General features: G+C 43.5%; 3 protein-coding genes across 3 annotated transcripts; all 3 read right to left on the reverse strand.

Annotated features, from left to right (window-relative positions):
* Window positions 1–808: 808 nt before the first annotated feature.
* LOC146177608 (uncharacterized) lies at window positions 809–8,874 on the reverse strand. Its single transcript, XM_084581601.1, has 9 exons — window positions 8,756–8,874; window positions 8,625–8,696; window positions 8,492–8,560; window positions 8,041–8,118; window positions 7,929–7,985; window positions 5,972–6,189; window positions 4,082–4,241; window positions 3,722–3,847; window positions 809–1,413 (listed from the first exon to the last, which is right to left on the reverse strand). Exons 1-9 carry the CDS (start codon window positions 8,793–8,795, stop codon window positions 1,388–1,390), a joined length of 846 nt encoding a protein of 281 aa, XP_084437727.1. The 5' UTR covers window positions 8,796–8,874; the 3' UTR covers window positions 809–1,387.
* Window positions 8,875–8,984: 110 nt separating this feature from the next.
* LOC146177609 (uncharacterized) lies at window positions 8,985–13,201 on the reverse strand. Its single transcript, XM_084581602.1, has 4 exons — window positions 13,052–13,201; window positions 10,698–10,886; window positions 9,449–9,616; window positions 8,985–9,118 (listed from the first exon to the last, which is right to left on the reverse strand). The coding sequence occupies exons 1-4, from the start codon at window positions 13,089–13,091 to the stop codon at window positions 8,985–8,987; spliced, it is 531 nt and encodes a 176-aa protein (XP_084437728.1). The 5' UTR covers window positions 13,092–13,201.
* LOC146177610 (uncharacterized) lies at window positions 10,943–13,006 on the reverse strand. Its single transcript, XM_084580759.1, has one exon. It carries the CDS (start codon window positions 13,004–13,006, stop codon window positions 10,943–10,945), a length of 2,064 nt encoding a protein of 687 aa, XP_084436885.1.
* Window positions 13,202–18,710: the final 5,509 nt, after the last annotated feature.

An 18,710-nucleotide genomic window follows, 5' to 3' on the forward strand; every position in this document is an offset into this window, starting at 1 on the left:
CACCGAAGAAACAAAGAAAACAACTTTATTTCGAGAGAAGGCCTACAGCATTTCTCTAGATAAATCCTAGAGCATATTCCATTATGTCCTGAGGCAGTAAACAATACCCAGACAACGCAGAGACATCCAGAGAATGTCCTCAGAATGCTTCAATCAGGATGTTCTGACATCCTCAGGTAATCCTCATCAGATCCTCAAGCCGTCCAAATCAGATCCATTTGTCCGTCCAAAGCACATACTCAGAATGTCCCCAGAATGCCCATTCCGACATCCCGAGGTAGTCCTCAGACACCCATACAGGATCCATTTTACTCATCCTCAGGTAGTCCTCAGACAATCCTAAACCAGTCCAAATCAGATCCATTTGTCCGTCCAAAGCACTCACTCGGAATGTTCTCAGGAGCAAGTTTCAGGATCTTTTACGTATTATTCCAGGACTATCTCTTGCAGATTTGCTTGCATACTGCACTCGAATTTCAAACAGGATTTGAAGTCGTGCATGGCACAATTAACCACTATGGCAAAAGATGCATGCTTAGCTGTCATTCTTTGTTTCTATTCCTCTGCAAATGTGCCCACCTGTACAGCACAACGCATTATGCTGTAGCAGCAGGTGCAATTACAGGGGATTAGAAACGCATGACAGCTATACAAGCAACTTTGCCATAGTGCTTAATTGTCCCATGCACAACTCCAAATCGTGCTTGAAATTCGAGTATAGCACGTAAGCAAATCAACTTGAGAAACGTCTGGAATAACATGAAAAATACCTTGAAACTCGTTCATGGGGGCATACACAAGTAGCACATTAACTGATGATGAAAAGAAAAAAAATGTCTAGAGGAACAAGGAAGAACACGTATACATTTTTTGGATACCACTAGATCTTCGATGGCAGAACTAAATAGTCATGAAAAAATGTGCATGCTTTGGAGCAATCCCCTGCTTATGTGATTGTGTTGTGTTGATTGTGTTCCAGCCTATGAAATAAGCAGTTGCATAGGTTTAACTGAAGATGTTTAACTAAACTTTTAATGTAAAAAAGTGACACCAGTGATGTTTACATGCAGAATAAGGACTCAAATGTACTTACACAAATTATATTTTATGCAAGTAGTGCAAATATGTAGCACTCTGTGCTTACAGACTAAAACTGTACAATAAGTACTCACTAAACTTTAACATATATATATGATAGCAAAAGCTTCACTTTTCAAATTGCCCAGTTCCTTCTTATGGATATGGCAGCTGGGTTGTAAATATGTTGGACACTCAGCTTGGTGACTAGAACAGCACAAAAAAAATGAGCTGCAACATAATGAAAAAAGAACATCTTCACGCCGAGTCTTGCAGGGCTCCCGAGGCAGCTGTAGTTTCAACGCAGCAGTTAGGAGACTTCTTCAGTGGGGACACCTGAAAATTGTAAACTGCATCATTTAATGTCTCTAAGCCAACTTTTTGTCTCAAAGAACTCAAACAGCCTTTAGTAGGTGGCAGGAACCCCCCCTGCCCCCATCACCACTATCAGGCAATGCTGCTTGCTGTGAATGGACCCAAGCCAGACTCTTTTGTACTTTAGTCCACTTTCTGTATGCATTTTGCTTTTGACATTCTGCTTTTTATTAAATTGCCAACAACTGAAGTGAGGGTGCATTTTTTATACCAGTGAATGTGGCAGTCTGCTTTAATGCAAGCATTAAGAAATTGAAAAAAGAAAAACGTCAGAACTAGGACTGTGACATTACATCAGCGGCTAATGGCTTCAAAAATACAGCGATGTAACCTCACAAATATAATCCACCTACAGCAGGATTTTTTTACACTGGCCTGAAGTACTAAGCCTAGACCTCAGCTGCATAGGTGAAGTTTCTGCTAATGTAGCGTGAACTCAAATTTGTTACAGCCAAATAATGCAAACTAGTGAGGCTAAGATGTATAATCCTAATATTAGGCACGAGCACATATAGTGACACCACCTCTTGGCAGTGCCCGCATGATGCATAAAGTGGAATGATGTGCAGTAAACTGCTGCTGTATGATGCTTTCCTAAGCAGTTCAGTTGAGCGATAATACTATATTTATGTAGTTGTTTATTACGTACTTCGGTCTGGGCCTGTTTAATTTTAATTTGAGGTATCAGACCCACTCATTACGCAAGAAAGCACTACACCATGTCAGTGAGCTGCCAAACATGGCCAAACTTGTTACAGCGAAGATGTGCACCACCAAGCACAGTTGACGGTGTTATGGAAATAACTGAAGCTGCTACACAACCAATCAGATATAAGCAGTTACTGAATCTTGGTAATATAAGATTTTTCTGCAAGAGCAGGAAGCTCTCAGGTGTTTTAAAGATGTGTGCCTTTGGACAAGTCAAAGGAAGTGGTGCCATTCAGCTTTTCTGTTCAAGCAAAGTGGTCTGACAGGATGACAGAAACCTTTCAATGTAGCTGTGTAGAGGTGTGTTCCACACTACAAATTATTCCGCGCTGACTGTGACCAATAACACTAGGGCTGTGGACAGATGTTTGTTTTCCCATGCATGCTCACTTCTGTTGGCCTTTATGTCAACATATGTGATATTCTGTGATGTTCCTGTGATGTTCTTGCACAAGTGTATTTGAATTTACTTTTCATTACTGTGGGAGCTGCTTAAGATGACCCATCATACATACTGCAGGGCATGGCAGCAGAATCTTTTAGCTCATTTTAACGAAACTTTTATGTCGGGCACCAATGCTTTCTTTCAGAAGAAATTTTACACCTCCCGGCTTTTAGCCGAACCTTCAAAAGTGATAAGCACAAAGAGCACAAGACCTTAAAAGCATGGGCTAGACCTCCAGCTGCTACTCACTGAACTGTTCAGCGTCAACAGATGAAACACTGCTTGCTAAAATGCTTGGTGCACAAATGAGAATCACCAGTCTTCTTTACCTATTCACAACTTGATTAACCAACCATCTCTAAACTATTTCTAAACTTATTTTTGGGATAGAAATTGAAGTTTACGCTGCATTCTGTTGTGCATGCTTAAAATTGAGATACAGAGTAGTAACAAACCAGGGAAACAGCCTAAACCACAGCAACTTCAGTAACAATGCGTGACCGAAATGTGCAATTTTCGGTATGCCTCTAATAGGCAAAACTACAGGGAAAAAAATGCAACTTTTACCTTTTCATACTTGCAAATTCAATCCAGTGCCTGCTACAGCAGCAGTAAAAGGAGTTATGTGATCTCATTTGTTCCTCTAGCCAACGCTAGCACCATTTGCTGAGCTCGCACCCAATAGCAAGACATGGTAAAGCTATCAGTTACTTTTTATATGTTACCATGCACCATTGCTTATTTTACTCTGGCATGTACTACACCAGCACACATTTACTCTCTAATAACATTTTAATTTGGGGACAAAAGTTCGCTAATGGGGAAGTGAACAGTATTTAAGAAGAGGGCTTTGTTGGGCTGGTTGGTTCATGTTGAATGGAAGGAAGGAACAGCTCAAACAGACGGGACGTGTAGGAAGGCGAGACAGACACATGAGCTCATGTGTCTGTCTCGCCTTCCTACACGTCCCATCCGTTTGAGCTGTTCCTTCCTTCCATTCGAAGTGAACAGTATTGTTATCATCAAATGATTTTCGTCTATGTCCTGTAAAAGTAAACATATGCCAATGCTTAACCACAAAAGCCTACTAAAGAATGCAATATAATAAAAGCTTACCAGTAGCGTCAGCCATCCGCTTTTGCTTCATTTTCAAGAGTTTCTCTCCGGCATGCCGCAGCCATGTCTTAATAACATTCTCCACGTCAATCTTATTCGCTTGTACTGCTGTCCGCTTAACACTTTCTGTATTGAGAAAAATACAAGAAAGCACAATGCAATATTGCAGTTCCCAGTGAACGCTGTCTACACAACAGCAAAGTAAATACAGGTTCAGAAAATTGCAGTCTGATAGTTTGGGCCACAAAGCAGTCAAGTTGCCATACGGTCCATTTAGAAGATAATTTTTGTATGCTTCTAGTAACAGAAACATGTAGCTTGCTGCAATATGCAAATGCAGGAGGTGAGTACACCACTTACTGTAGATCAGCTCGCAGACATGAAGTGCTGAGAACTTCCGCTTTCCCTTTTGCCCAAGACAGCTGTACTGCACAGCTGCTTCATGTGTCATCAATGCCTCAAGTATTCGCCGTGTAGAGGTGCTTAGATTGGCTCCACAAAGTGCACTTAACTCCTGCACCTAAAATGTAGTGATAAAACATTTCTTTCAGTGCACACTGTGCTAGAAAGGTTGAAAAAAGTATTGAAATGTTGACCTAAATATCATCATCAAAAAAAAGCAGGTAAATAGTATTAGATTTCACTGGGATCAATAAAGCAATGTGCAGCTCATACCAGCATAAGCTTTCAATTTTTCAATTTGGCATATAAAACTAAAACATCTTCCATAGAAAGTGGGCAATACCAACCAAAACATTTAAAGCTTGGTGTGGTTTGCACGGTTTACTGTCCATAAGCAACTCAGGGTATGAGAGACGCCACAGGACTCCAGAAATTTCAACCACCTGGGGTTCTTTGACGCGTACTGACACCACACAGTACACGGGCACCTTGAGTTTCACCTCCACGGAAAAGCAGCCACTACGGTCGGAATTCAATCCCGCATCCTTAGGTTCAGTAGTCGAGCACCCTAACCACTCAGCAACTGCAGCGGGGCCAAAAAATCTACATATGGGCATTCAAAATAAAATAGTGAATTGCTTGCATACAAACTTATTCATTAGCCCATTCAGGCTCACTTATTCAAACTGATCCATTACTCTGTTTACATAGTCAAAATGTACCAATCAATTCAAATTCTGAACAAGCAGACAAATTTTTGGCTTCTGATGAGTTGCTGTTATAATGTGGACTTTGTATAATGTTGAAAATTGCCCAGTACATTAAATGTGCAGGTCTGTTAAGCCATAAGTTAAAGGATGAAAATGCCAAGACACAAAAAGCTCAATGGGAAGTTTTTCTTGTTGAGATAGCAAACAGCTCTTATTTCATTATTTTTATTTTATTTTTGTTTTCTTTTTCTCATAGGACATTTGTTTTTTTTTTTATTATTTCCATTCCATCTCTTTATCTACTATCATTAATTAGCATCATTATGGAAGTAATAATTTACTAAATTTTGTTATTTACCATCATCAACAAAGTGTAATGTTTTTGGAAGCAGTAAAAAATTACCTTGCTTTCTTGGCTGCTAACCTGCATTCTTACTTACAAACTTACGAGAGCTGCGTAAAACTAAAAGTACATTCATTAAAAGCATGCGGCACAAATAACACAGTGTTGAAGTACTACTCCAAAATCACAAGTACCACCGCGGCCCTTTTCGTAGTAGGACAGATTAGCAATGTTGGTTCATTAAGAACAGCCCCTTTGTGTTATGGGGATGCTTCACCGCATGTGCTATGACTCTATGATGAAGCCTCCTCAAACCACAACGTTTCAGTGTACTCAAAGAGTGAAGGAAGCATGTGGATGCAAGAGAAAAATGTGAGTAGGCATTAAAACGATGTGACACCATCTAAAAAAAAATAAACAGCCAGTGATGCACGCTGCAGTGTTTGAAAAGTCCTGATTAGCCATACCACGGCCGCAGAAAGTTGTCCCTTAGCATGGCCAACTTTTGCAGCTAGTCGGGGCATTCTGGCACAGCATGGAGCAGAAATATGCAGCTATATCAAATTGGCACAATTGGTGTAGGTGTTGCACCACTGTACATGACAACATTAATAAATCAAAAGCTGTTTTGCATGCATACAGATTTCAAAGCATTCTGCACCCTCTCCCAAATACACTTGCACTAAGATCATGACAGTGAATCTTCAGTGAATGAAAAAGCAAATCTTTCATTGAGAGAGCAATCACTCATTAGAATTTATATAAACAGTCATATGGCTACAATGTAAAACTTACCAGCTTTGACTTCATGTCATTGCTTTGTGCCAACTCCCTGTCGAAGGATTCCAGGTCTTCTGCACTAGAAAATGGTCCCTGCAATATGTCTTCTTCAAGTTTAACTCCACCTCTAGCAGTAAGCCGGGCAGTTATGGCATCCATTTGAATTCCTAGGTGTTCCACTCTCAGAAGTATTGTTTGCAGCAATCGAATGACTTGGCTAATAGCCTGTGAATCTGATGAGGTCTATATTTTAGAACATGCTTGTAAGGTAATCGATGGTCATGCACAATGCACAGAAAGGTCAAGAGATTATAAAAGATGTTTTTACAGAAGCCACATGTATGGCAATCTGCCTACAACAGCAAATATAGTGAGTATATTATTTAGCGCAAAGTGATAGGACAGTAAGACAGGACGAACACGGCCGCTGTTAATTACTTTGCGCTAAATAATATACTCGTGATGTCAGAACACCAACTAGCCCAACAATTTACTTTCTTAAACAACAAATACTTAGCACAAAATATTTATACACTTCCAACAAAGTGGGAGATAAGTGAAACATGTTAAAGTAACACATACTGCTGGATCATAATTAGCACTTGCTTCTACTTCAATGTTTTGGTAGTAAAACAGAAAACTAAAAATTCACACTGGAAGGTGGAGGAGAAACAACTGACACTAGGATGCTGGAAAGATTTGTTCTGATCCAAACTAACAAACAGGGTAGAGTTACTCTGTTTTGTTAACGGTACGTTTTGTTATATCACCAACCCATCACAGTCAAAAATAGGCCCAAAACACAAGCTCTTTTTGGCGCAAAGGTATCCTATAGTGGGGTGTCTTCAGCATGAACATTACACATTACGAAAGTGCATATCAGTTTCCATTAAAGTACTAGGTTGTGAATTAGTAGCACATTCACCTTTGACTGTGAAGGGCTCTAGAGAACAAAATACAATTTATTTGTTTTTACTGTTCCTTTGATTAGGTCTGCAGTTAAATAAGGAATGAAGCACTCAACCCATATTGGTGTTTTAGTTATAGTTTCACAAGTTTTAATCACAAACCGCTGCTTTTATGCAGAACAGCAGAAAGGCCTATCGCACAAATAAATGCATGAAGCACAAGTACAGCCAAAATTTAGAGCCAATGTGGTTGGCCTCTGAGCCACACATCATGTGGCTTGTAATGCACCCGCACTTTTCAAAATCACCAGAAGGTTAGAAAATCTCTGGCCCTGCCCCTTTCAATCGGTGAGAGCCCTGCTACCTGTCTTAGAAGCAAACACCTTAGGCTCTAAATTTCTGACAGCTTGTACAGCATTTGCCCTATATGGCTGTGGGTAGGAAAAATATAAATTGATTTTGATGCACAGAAACTGTACTATGACTCAATGAATAGTTTAACAGCCAGAAACAAGAGTGAGACTAGCGTTTAAATTATAAATTGAGTATCGAACGTTTCAAAGTGACACATTAAGTATGAGAGACTGCAGAGTGAAAGGCTTTGAATTTATTTACACAACCTGGTGTTCCTAATGAGTTTTGACCTTGCAGAGCATTCAGGTGTTTTTGTATTTTGCCCTCATCAGATGACCATAGCCACCGCTACAAAGGTTGAACCTATCTTTTTATATTGGCAGCGGAAGGCTAATGTATAGTCCCGATTTTTAAATATTGAGCACATCTCAATGGTAAAATATTTTGTCACGTAAACCTTAGCGAATATTAGGAACTACATTGCACATGCACAAGTACATGCCACTGGCGCGCTTGTGTACGGATCCGAGTAACCACCATATTTTCTGTATGGAAGGGGTGAGATTTCAAACACTAGATGCGTGGTCCGTATTATTATCGCCGCACCTGTACATTCAAATTTTTTGACACAGGTTCAAGTGTACTATTACAGCGACAATCTAAAATGAATGAATACTGACACACCAAGCAACAAGAAATGTAAAACTTACTTCCGGCTTCATTGGCATGTGGGTGATTACGAGTGCTGCCATCATTCCTCTGGGCCGCTGCAATTTTTTACACTTATCAATGAAAGAACTGTCATGCTGCTAAATAACACACCTGATGTCAGGCTCCTATGCATGATGGGACAGTCATTCCTGGTGTGTGATCGCCCAGCTGGCACAGCATGACTGGAAGCTAGGGAGAGGAAAATAATGTTGGCCATGCATAATATGAATAAAGCACAAAAAGGCAACACAGGGAAAAGGAAAACAAAATATCCCTCAGCCACCTCGCCTTTGTTTACAGTCTTCTTGTGCTTCATTAACAACAGAAAACCAGTATCAGAACAGAAGGTTGAGCTAGTTGGTAATATTCATTATGAAAAACAGGAAAAAGCCAGCAAGACACACTCAAGAAAAAGAAAATCAGGTGCCACACGTGTGTGTGTGGTGTTCTGTTTTTGTGTGCCCTGTCCAGTCTTTTTATGCCATGAATAAGACACTAGCTTGCCTGTCAAGCTGCCCTTTGTAAAACATGCCACACGAAATAGTCTGAAAACTATACTCACATCTACTGCAGTGAGGTCCAGTCAATGCAGCATTACGGTACTGTGGGCCTCCCAGGGTATGCTGGCTCTCTGATGTGCAGAAAAAGTGCTTGTACTAAACAGGTTGACATATGTTACTAGCAGGACTACTTACGGGATGCTTGCTGCTTGTCAACTGAAGATGGAACTGCAGGCCAAGGTGCTGGATTATGAGCTCTCATGAGTACTGAAAATCATATTTTCCTCAGCAAAGCTACAACAGCCTGTTTCATATTTTCTACTCACAAGATTGCTGCCTCCGGTGTGGACGGGATAAAGGTGCCATGGCTTGAGGTACTTCCGAGCCTGTTGCATGGGCCACTCCCACACTGTCTTCAGAGCAGTCTGATTCACTGTCTACTAAAAAGAAGAGAGGTCAGTAGAATAACATAGCAACATAGCAAGCATAAATGAACAGCTTAGATAATGGTACAGTAATTATGCAAAATAGATAATTTTACAATGACTGACCTGATTAGAATGATGAACTAGCTTTAAGCACTTGCACATAGATGAAAAATGGCAAAACTTGCTCCTTTTTACCTTGCTCTTCAGCACTGATTGCTGCAGACGCACTTTTACTTGTAATGTTCAGTCTGCCAGTTCCTTCTGCACATAAGAAGGCATATAAAATGTACAGCCCAAACTCTTTTGGTAGTACACTGCTTTGCGGCCTTGCAAGAGCATTACACAAGCCTTTTAAAACATTCAAAAACAAGGTTTTCCCCATAAAAGATAGCTGGGATAAGTGATTGATAGAATGTTATTTTCAGAGCAAATTCTTGGTGGGTTGCACTGCCTTAAAATATAAGGCACCGCAATACAGTGGAGGATTTAACATTTAAGTACATCTAAAAACCTATACATAGATCGTGCATTTTTTTTCACCCAAAATCCTGTGGGCAAACCAATGAAAATTCAAAGAGACAGAACACATACCTTTCATTGAAAAATGTTCTTGCAGTGGAGACCTTGTCATAACCTCAGGACTAGAACTTAGTGCTCGTTGTATTTTCCTCCTTTTGCCCCTTCCTAGGTCCACTTCACTCTCAAGATCAGAAGTCTCTTCAGCACGACGAATCTTCTTTCGTGCTTCAAAATAGCTGCCTAAAGCAAATACACAATGTAATTAGATGCAGATAAAAACAATTGATTATGAGGCAGCGAATCGGGAAACGCAGACAGGAAGAAGGACAACCGCTGTCTGCTTCCTGGTGCGCTGCCTCATAATAAATGGCATTCAACCAGTTCAATTATCCACTTTAGAGACATAATATTTGTCATTATGCCCCACTTCGATTATGCCTTTTTCACAAGTTCTATCATTCATCTTTAGAAGCATTGATCATGTCACCAGTCCATCGTCTTTCCAGCAAAATCGATCACGACAAGACCATTTACCCACCCCCTTCTATAACATGTGCTCACCTCCAATCATTTTTTTTTTTGTCAAATCATCTAGGGACAGTAACAATCTTCCAAATGAAGCTGTTGCACCTTACCAACCTGATCCACTTCAAGAAAGAAACCAAATCCATCATCCTGCACCTGTCCTGCCCATCCCTCATATAATGCCTGATATCTGGAGTCTTTGAGGTATAATAAATAAATAATTCAAGGACAGGCAATGATTTCCTGTATGACGCCAACCTTAAGTGGCAACAATCCCCTAGCTGATTGGACATGCCAGGCTCGTCACACGCTGGCTATTATTTCTGGCTCTTGATGAGCCCAAATTGTCATTTCTTTTTCTATACTCTGTCTCTGGTTTGCAGCAGGTATCTCCAATACAAATTTTAGTTAAGCTGCCAGGTGCAGGCAAAGGTACTAAAATACTGTTTTGGTTGCAACTATATTTTTAAACAACAGTCCATTAAAGTCATAGATGATAATCTCAGCCACTAAGAGCTGAAGCAAAAAAACGGTACTTGTATTGCAGTATAAAAACCTATGCACTTCATTAAAATAAAATATGCAAGCTTGTCACTGTGGGTGAAATAAACGCTCTATCGCATTCAATGCAGGTTTATTCAATACTGGTTAAAAAAGATATTGGTTCTAAAATTTTACCAAAAATGCTAACCAAAGCCCCATATTATTACTAAGAATTGCTTTTGTGAGAACAAAAACTGTCACCTGCTTACTGGAAGTGTTAAATGTGCATATAAAGCAAAAATACATGACTCACTGAATGTCTCCAAAGGTATACAGGGAACCCGTATCCAGTCTGAAGTAGGTGAGGCTCCACACTTGACCAGGTTTTCAATATTTCGTGAGTATGCTGGCCACATACATTCACTGCCATTTAGCCACTTGTTATGGACAATAGCAATGCTGTTTTCTTCTTGTGGAAATTTTACAATAACAAAACTGTCCCCTTGAAGAAAAGTTTTTACAGAAAAAATTAGCACTATTTACAAAAAGAAGATCCATTCACGCCTTTGTGTGAATAATGGGAAAAACAACAAACTTATTCTGCCATGGAATTTTCATGCACTTTTCTGAAATGAAGCCAAGAGGCCATGATTGCAAGGCAGAAGGCTGGGAAACAACATGAATTCCCAAGAGAGAAGAACAACAAGGTGTAGTGTACAATTCCTGTTGCTTCAAAAACTTTCGCCCAATGATGTGTGGTACACCTGCTGTGGTATGAGCAAAGTTTTCAATAGCCACTAGGCTTCCATCAATAAGCCTGCAGCAGCTGTCTTTCTTTCCAGTACGAAACAGAGTGCCTTCAGGGAGTACCACCTTCATGAATTGTGGCCCTTGACATGGATATATAAGTGGGCCACACTGGTGTTCAGAGCTAAATACAGGATGTGACCTTGCATCAGCAGCAACTCTGTAACCCACAAGACATTTTTCAGCGAGCCGGTTCGACAGCTGTTCTAATGGAAACTGTGGCTTTCGCAAAAGCTTCTTGATAACGCTCATGTGGTTTTCAAAAGGGAAAGCACTCCATGAATCAAGTGGCCCAAGGCGCCGTGCGTCAGCAGCAAGATGACAGAGAGCGTGGACATTATGAGACACATACTGTTTCCCATAGATCATTGCAAAGCTGCTGATAAAGTTTCTCAGCAAGTCATCAGCATAATCAAAATCATCTGCAGTTGTCTTTTCGGATGCCAGGATGGTGACTGCCACATGAAGGAACAAGAGGTTCTCGTACATTTCAAATGGAATTGTAGAAGACAACACCAAGGGACCACCATACAGCAAGAAGAATCGGAACTCTGTTGCCTTCCATCGTTCTAGGTCGGTCAAACCTCTCGTTTTTCTGTTGAAATCAGAAGGCACATACTGAGCTAGCTCATTCAACTTGCATGAAAGCCGATTCAAAATGCCAGTTCCCTGCCTGACATGTCTAGGGCCACGAACCCACAAGAGCAAAATTTTGCGCACGACTCCTAAACACACAAGATGCATATAGTCTAGTGGGATGTCCCGAACCATATCTATTGGCAGCCTTTCAAGAACTGTGTCACCAGCATGACGCTCCTTCTGAAACTGTCCCCGAAAAGTGGTATTAGTCCTGAGACTTCTAGTGATATTTAAAAAACATACTCTGCCTTGCTTGTATGTGCCTTTCACGGTACATTTTGTGCAGCTGTAATACCCTGTGTGGCTTTTGATGCTCAGAATGAAAGCCTTTGCTGGCGCATCACAGATCAGTGCATTAAGCCGGGCAGGGATAGCACGTCCACACAATCTGACGCCTGAAGTCAGAACCTCTTCTAACTCATCAACAAAATGACGAAGAAACTCATTTGCATCGTCAGGCTTGCTGTCGCCAAAGAAAACGCCAACTTCGAAAACATTGTTACACTTCAGGTTTTTCACTTGCCCGAGAATAGGCCAGAATTGGCTCCTAGAGCTCTTTGCAATTGGAAGCCCGTCAATGTTGAAGTTTAGGATCAGCTCCTGAGGCAGACTTCTTTTCCGCCCTACAACACGACGGATGCCATCTGCAATGCCAAAATGGCAGTACTTTCCACCAGAGAGGTGCAAAATGTCGACTGACCTCCTAGGAGTCTCTAGAAATGCCCTTGCAGACCTTGGAAAGGAAGAAAAACATGAATGGCTGCGCAGGAGCGCCAGAAGCAAGTTAAGTGATGCATGGGTCATGCCCGGCTCAACTGCAAATATCCGCAAGTTCCTACGGAACAACAAAACATCGTCCTGAGTGTCAGGCAGCTCTTCAGTCGGCGTTAAGTTGCATTCATGGCTCCAAAGTGAAACGCTAGCAACGCTAAAATCATCGTTGAGTGGGGAATGTTCAACTGCACTGCAATGACATCTGCTGCGCGAGGCTGTAGCGACGAGCTCGTCGTGTTGAGAACGCGGTGAGACAGTGGGCGCAGTTTCTTCGATGTCGTCTAAGTCATCAGCAATGGACGGAGAAGATTCCTCCCTACTACACAATGCCAACAGTTCGAGGCACTCATTTGTACGCCGATTTCTAGTGCGCCGAAATTTCCGTTGTGAACACGCAGCCATGGCTGAACCAACGAGTCAAAAGCGAGAGACGAACTGGTCACTTACCTTGTTTTGTGCCGGTTTCTCGCTTCTCAGACAAAGACATCGTTGCATCAGGGTGTCTTCCGCCAGTAATTTTGCGTTCAAATGCTGAACAATGTCACGTCCTTGCAAGCAACGGCAGCAACGGCCAATGTTACCAAACACACAGGGAGATTGTTTTGCGCGGGAAAAGCGCGGAATAGAATTCGCCTGGCTTGGCTTGATTCGGATAGCGCGGATAGCTTGGAAATGATGATGATGATGATAATGCAACGTTGTTCTCCAGCCGAAAAAAGCAGTTGAAAGACACAGAAACTACGAAGTTCACAAACAAAGCAATCCACCCAGCCACACTCGCACATGGAGGAAAAAAGAAACTAAGGAGGGAAAAAACAAAAAAAGAGCCAGTCGGTCCCTCGCGCGCATGCGCGAATGGGCGCCGCGCGGGGTCCGCGGGAGAGCGCAGCCGCGCGCCCAACGTTGCGCGCGCCCGCGCCATGGCCGACTCGCGCACTAATTAAAATATACCGACATCAAAACATTCTAGGGACCGACTCGGACAGCGAAAAAACGGAGGAGGGAACGGTGTCCTCGGCACTTGGCTTGCAAGAGTTGGCCGCGTGCCGTCACGCTCTCTCCTTATATATATATATATTATTTTTTACCTCCTTGCACTCACACGGTCGCGCGCGCACACCCACACACAGACTACACACACGACCGAAATTACACCCAGCATTTACTACTAAAAAGAAAGAAAAACTAATTATACCGGCATGAATTTTGAAAAAGTGCATTAGTGTCATTGGAGCGGCTAGTGCTGCGCAAGAGCGAGGCAATTTGTGAGAAATGAGCTTTAAGTAGAGCCGCAGATGCCATTCAAAACAAGCAAAAAATATACTTCGTGATCCGGAATAGATCCTCTCCCGATTTTTTGAGGATGAGTCCAAATGCTTTTTCCTATGGACGTCCTCAGAAAGTCTGTCACGGATCTAGGATGTTTGGACCATTCCAGGATATCCTGAGGACATTCTGTGTTTATTGGGTAGACTTTATTTTAAAAAAACGCCTCTCCGCAGCGAAGCGTTGTCCTTGCTTAGTCGCTCAGCAGTATAAATTACCGCTAAGAACACAGTATTATATCGCGCACATAATAATAATAAGCGCAATTACACTGTTGTCTTGTAAACTGTGGACCTTAATGGATCGGGAACAGCGAGCCTGTGAAAAGAGAGATGTGATGTGGTCACTTGTGAAGTCGGCTCAATTTAATTACTTCCATTTGCTTCCAGCTTGACCTCAAGGAGCTGAACAACTCTGATCGGCATAATTATTCGCTATCTAGCTTTACACACATCCTGAACACACAGTTGCTCTGTCTTTCCTACTTTTTGTTTCAAGCGCCAGCTTTGATGCAATACTTGAAGGGCCTGCGAGCGGTCCCACACCATGTGCAGTTGCCGCGATAAGCAAACAGCAACATGTTTTGTGTGCACGTTTGCTTGACCGCAGCCAGAAGCGAAACACAAAGACATGGGTACAAGACTGCACTCACTACGACGAAAAAAGTCATATGAAACTGCGCTCCAGCTATTGTTAGTCGCAGCAAACATATTGAAACAAGTGATTTGGCTCCAGCGGCCAATGCTGTGCCTCGCTGATGCCAGTCTGTTGAGCATTTGGGTTAAGTATACTGACAGTTGTGCTGTGCAATTGAATAGTCATGCTGAAGCACACATCTGTGCCTGTGCGCAGCAATTAGTTCTTTTGACGGTCTTGCATAGGCATCAGTCATAAGGTGGCGCTCTGAAGCTATGCTTGCAGCTGTGTCTCTGTGTGAAAAGCCCTGAGACCGTTTCTCCGCATCCTGGAGGATGTCGTGACGCTGGGACTAAGTCGACCTGGCCTTCACTTAGTAGCGTGCAGAGACTCCGGGTTGATGAAGGATTGAATCTTCGAAGTTGGTGACATATATACAAGCCGGTTTAATGGCACTTTGAGAAAACTTATTTACATGAAAAAAGGATATATCAGCAAAATGGCAAGCGTTAAGAGTTCATAGCGAGAAGCGTCTGGATGAGCCGTTTACCCAGGGCTCAGAGCGTCATTTCGTGCTCTGCAACGTCCTTAAATCCTCCCCTATGTCCAGCCCCTCTCTGAAGATGCTGACCAATCAGTTCCAGGGCACACCCCTCAGATATCGGCAACCAATCGATCACATCACTGCACTGATTGCAAATTACGAGCGCTGCGACGGAGTACAACAACGAGAGACTAAAGACAAAGACTCTCGTTGTTGTACTCCGTCGCAGCGCTCGTAATTTGCAATCATGTACCAACTAGTTCAACTTTCCGTATCACTGCGCTGATGGTCTGATGCACTGGCTGGTCCAGATTGGTTTCGTCGGGCGTGGTCACTTGTTGGCGGGTAAAGCTTGGGAACGGCGAGGAGGTAAATTTCGATTCTTCTGCAAAAATTCGATATGGTGGTTCCGGCAAGTGGATTTCTTTCTCAGAAACCCAAGTGTGCGTGCGCGCCACGAATACTGCTCCCAGCATTGTCCCTTTCCGGCAGTTGTAATTCTTTCCTGCATTCCCGGGAAATCCTCTAATGGCCGTAATCATCATGCTCCTTTCTTCTCCTGTAAGTCAGCGGACGTGTCACTCCGATCGTCTTCTTTGGACAACAGGCATTCCTCACTTGACAAGAGCGCCTCTCGACGGGAAGGCTGAACACTTGGACAAAAGCACTTCCGGCTATTTCTCACAGGGCGACGTTTCTTTGTATTTTTGTTGCCGTTCCCTTGACAGGGCCAACTTGGTAATTGCAGGGTCACGACAAAGCAAAGCATGCTCACACAAAAGGATTCATGGAAACAGGCTCACTTAGAGCCCTTGCACCAAATGCACATATCAATGGCCTGCTCATGAACGCTTGAAGCTCACTGTCGCTTGTCGCGTTGTCTTGATTGTCGTAGGCCAAATTGCTTGAGCTATCTCTGAAACTCAACCCCATGTCTAAGCAAGCACTCGGCTCCCGTCTGAAGAGACCAGGTCAAAAGAAAACTGCCATCGTTGTCCGAGAAAAGCCCGCACTCAAGACGCTCAGGACCCATGTATGCCTAGAAAACCAAACATGCTGCTTTACATCGTCACATATGTACAAGCGCACGAAAAAAAAACGAACCTGAGTATCAATTTGGATACATGGTGAGGAGCACCTCGGACCGCTTAGAAACGGCGGCTAAACGCGTCCGCATTCCCATTTACCTTCCCCTTTTTGTATCTTATTTCAAAATTGTACTGCTGTAAAATCAAGCTCCACCTCAGAAGGCGACTGTTCTTCAATGTCGCAGTTTGCAGCCAAGCCAGGACACAATGGTCCGTCTCTACGGTGAATTTGGCCCCTCCAAGATAACACTTCTTTACGGCTACCGGGGATTTTCACTGCGTAGTTAGTGTTAGAAAGTTTTGCAACGACTTCAGCAGGTCCTTCCCACTGCACTTCGAGCGTATTCTGCCTTGCACCTCTCAGCAACATCACCTGGTCCCGATACGAAACGTACTTTGGCGGGCTGACATATCATAGTACACTTTGGATTGAGCCTGGGCTGACTTCATGCTGGCCTCAACGAGTTCCTTAGTGTTATGTAAGCGATTCAGGAGGTTCAGAATGAATTCTGCTACTGATGGGTCTTCTCCGCGCCCCTCCCAGGCTTCGCGTACCATTCGCAAAGGTGAGCGCAGTGACCTTCCGTACACCAACTCGGCTGGGCTAAATCCGTGGATTCGTGCCGCACTGAACGCAGAGCGAAAAGTGCTGCAGGCAGGCAGGTATCCCATTCGCGCTTGTTTTCATAGCACAGTCCCCTCAGGACGCGCTTGAGAGCAGAATGCCATCTTTCTACGCTGTTGCTCAGCGGATGGTGGATCGAGCTGTGCACTACCTTAATGCCGCATCGCTCGAGAAATGAAGTGGTGAGGACACTTGTGAAAACGCTACCCTGATCACATTGGACCTCGGAAGGGAATCCAACTCGTGCAAACACTGACAGCAGCGAATCCACTACACTCTCGGACGTCACCTCGCGCAGCGGAACAGCTTCTGGAAACTTTGTGGCTGGGCATAACATAGTGAGGATATAACGGTACCCTGACTCTGTCACAGGAAGTGGCTCAACTACATCTATTACTAACCGGTGAAACGGCTCGGTAATGATTGGTACTAACACCATCGGAGCTTTACACTTATCTTGTGCCTTTCTAACCCGCTGGCACGTGTCGCATGACCGTACAAAATTTTCCGTGTCCTTAAAACATCCAGGCCAATAGTATTCTTGCAACAGCCTCTGCTTTGTTTTCCTTATTCCAAGATGACATGACCACGAGCTGCCATGGGAAAGTCGCAGTAAGTCTTCGCGGTACTTTTAGGGAACGACTAATTGGTCCCGCTCAACTCCGCGCTTATCCTTGAATAAGCGATACAGTACTCCCTTTCTCATCTCGAAAGAAATATTCTTTTCTGTATTAGGGGTGCGGTGGCGCTCCCTTATCTCCTGTATCTTGGGATCATTGGCTTGCTCCATAGCTAAGTCCTCTCGGGTTCCACTTAGAAGCCTCGTGAGATTACTAGACACTGGCGGCAAGAGGTTACTCTCAAGAACGTCCTCATTCCGCGTCTCATCAAGCTCACTTTCAAGTTGACTTATCTGAGATGCCTCGCTCTCAAAGTTTTCTGACCCGCTATCTTCCACATCGAGCACTGTTTTAACTGCCGTTTCCTCCGCTGTGGAATTTTCTGGAATGAGCAGTGTAGCTAGTTCTCGCGCCTTTGAACGTGTTAAGGCTTGCACAACTCTGCCTCCTAAAAGGATGACCCTCTTTCGCAGTAGCATGTCCGATTTGTTGGAAAACAAATACAGATAGCACTTAGGAAGCTTTCCTGAAACGGCAGCCTCGGTTGTTAACTCGCCGAAAGGGCCCTCGATGACCACGTTCGCGATTGGCAAGCACACACTCTGTTCCTCAACTACCTGGAGGATCCATGCACACTGTCCTGTATAGTCGGAAGGCGACACATACGCCAGATGTACAACATCCATCGTTGCGGCCGAATCGCGCAGTACCTTGCAAGGCTTCCCGTTGACTACTAGGTCATGCATGTAGGGTTCCAAAAGCTTCATGTTTTCATCGCAGTCACTGACATACGAGAAAGCAATCTTTTCTTTCCGGCAGTTGACGGCAATGTGACCCTGCTTATTACACCTAAAACATGTGAGCGGCTTCCTAGCCCCAAGATTGTTCTTTCTGTTCTGCGCGTTAGTCACTTCCCCACTATTCTCACTGCCGTCCTTTCTAGGGCGTTTGCCTGAAGAAGCCTTCCTTTCTTCGTTTGCAACTCTAGTAAAGTGCCTTTCCTGACGGTTATTCACACTCAACTTAGGATTGCGGGGCCTATCCACTGCTGGGTTGCTGAATTGTCGGCGCGAAGCGTACTCCTCAATCAGTTCGGCAGTGTTACGTTTCTCCACCGACAAGTGAGACAGCTGACGCGGCCACCGCATAGCAACAGGCAGAACCGCATGCGGATCGGCCATTTCGACGCCGTTCATCGGCCGCGCAACGCTTCCTCCCGCCGACAAGTCTCAGCACGATCCTGCCACGCGCCAAATGTGTGTGCGTG

The sequence above is a fragment of the Amblyomma maculatum genome, chromosome 10, assembly GCF_055883805.1.
Source record: "Amblyomma maculatum isolate TAMU_Amacu chromosome 10, ASM5588380v1, whole genome shotgun sequence".
NCBI classification, from domain to species: domain Eukaryota; kingdom Metazoa; phylum Arthropoda; class Arachnida; order Ixodida; family Ixodidae; genus Amblyomma; species Amblyomma maculatum.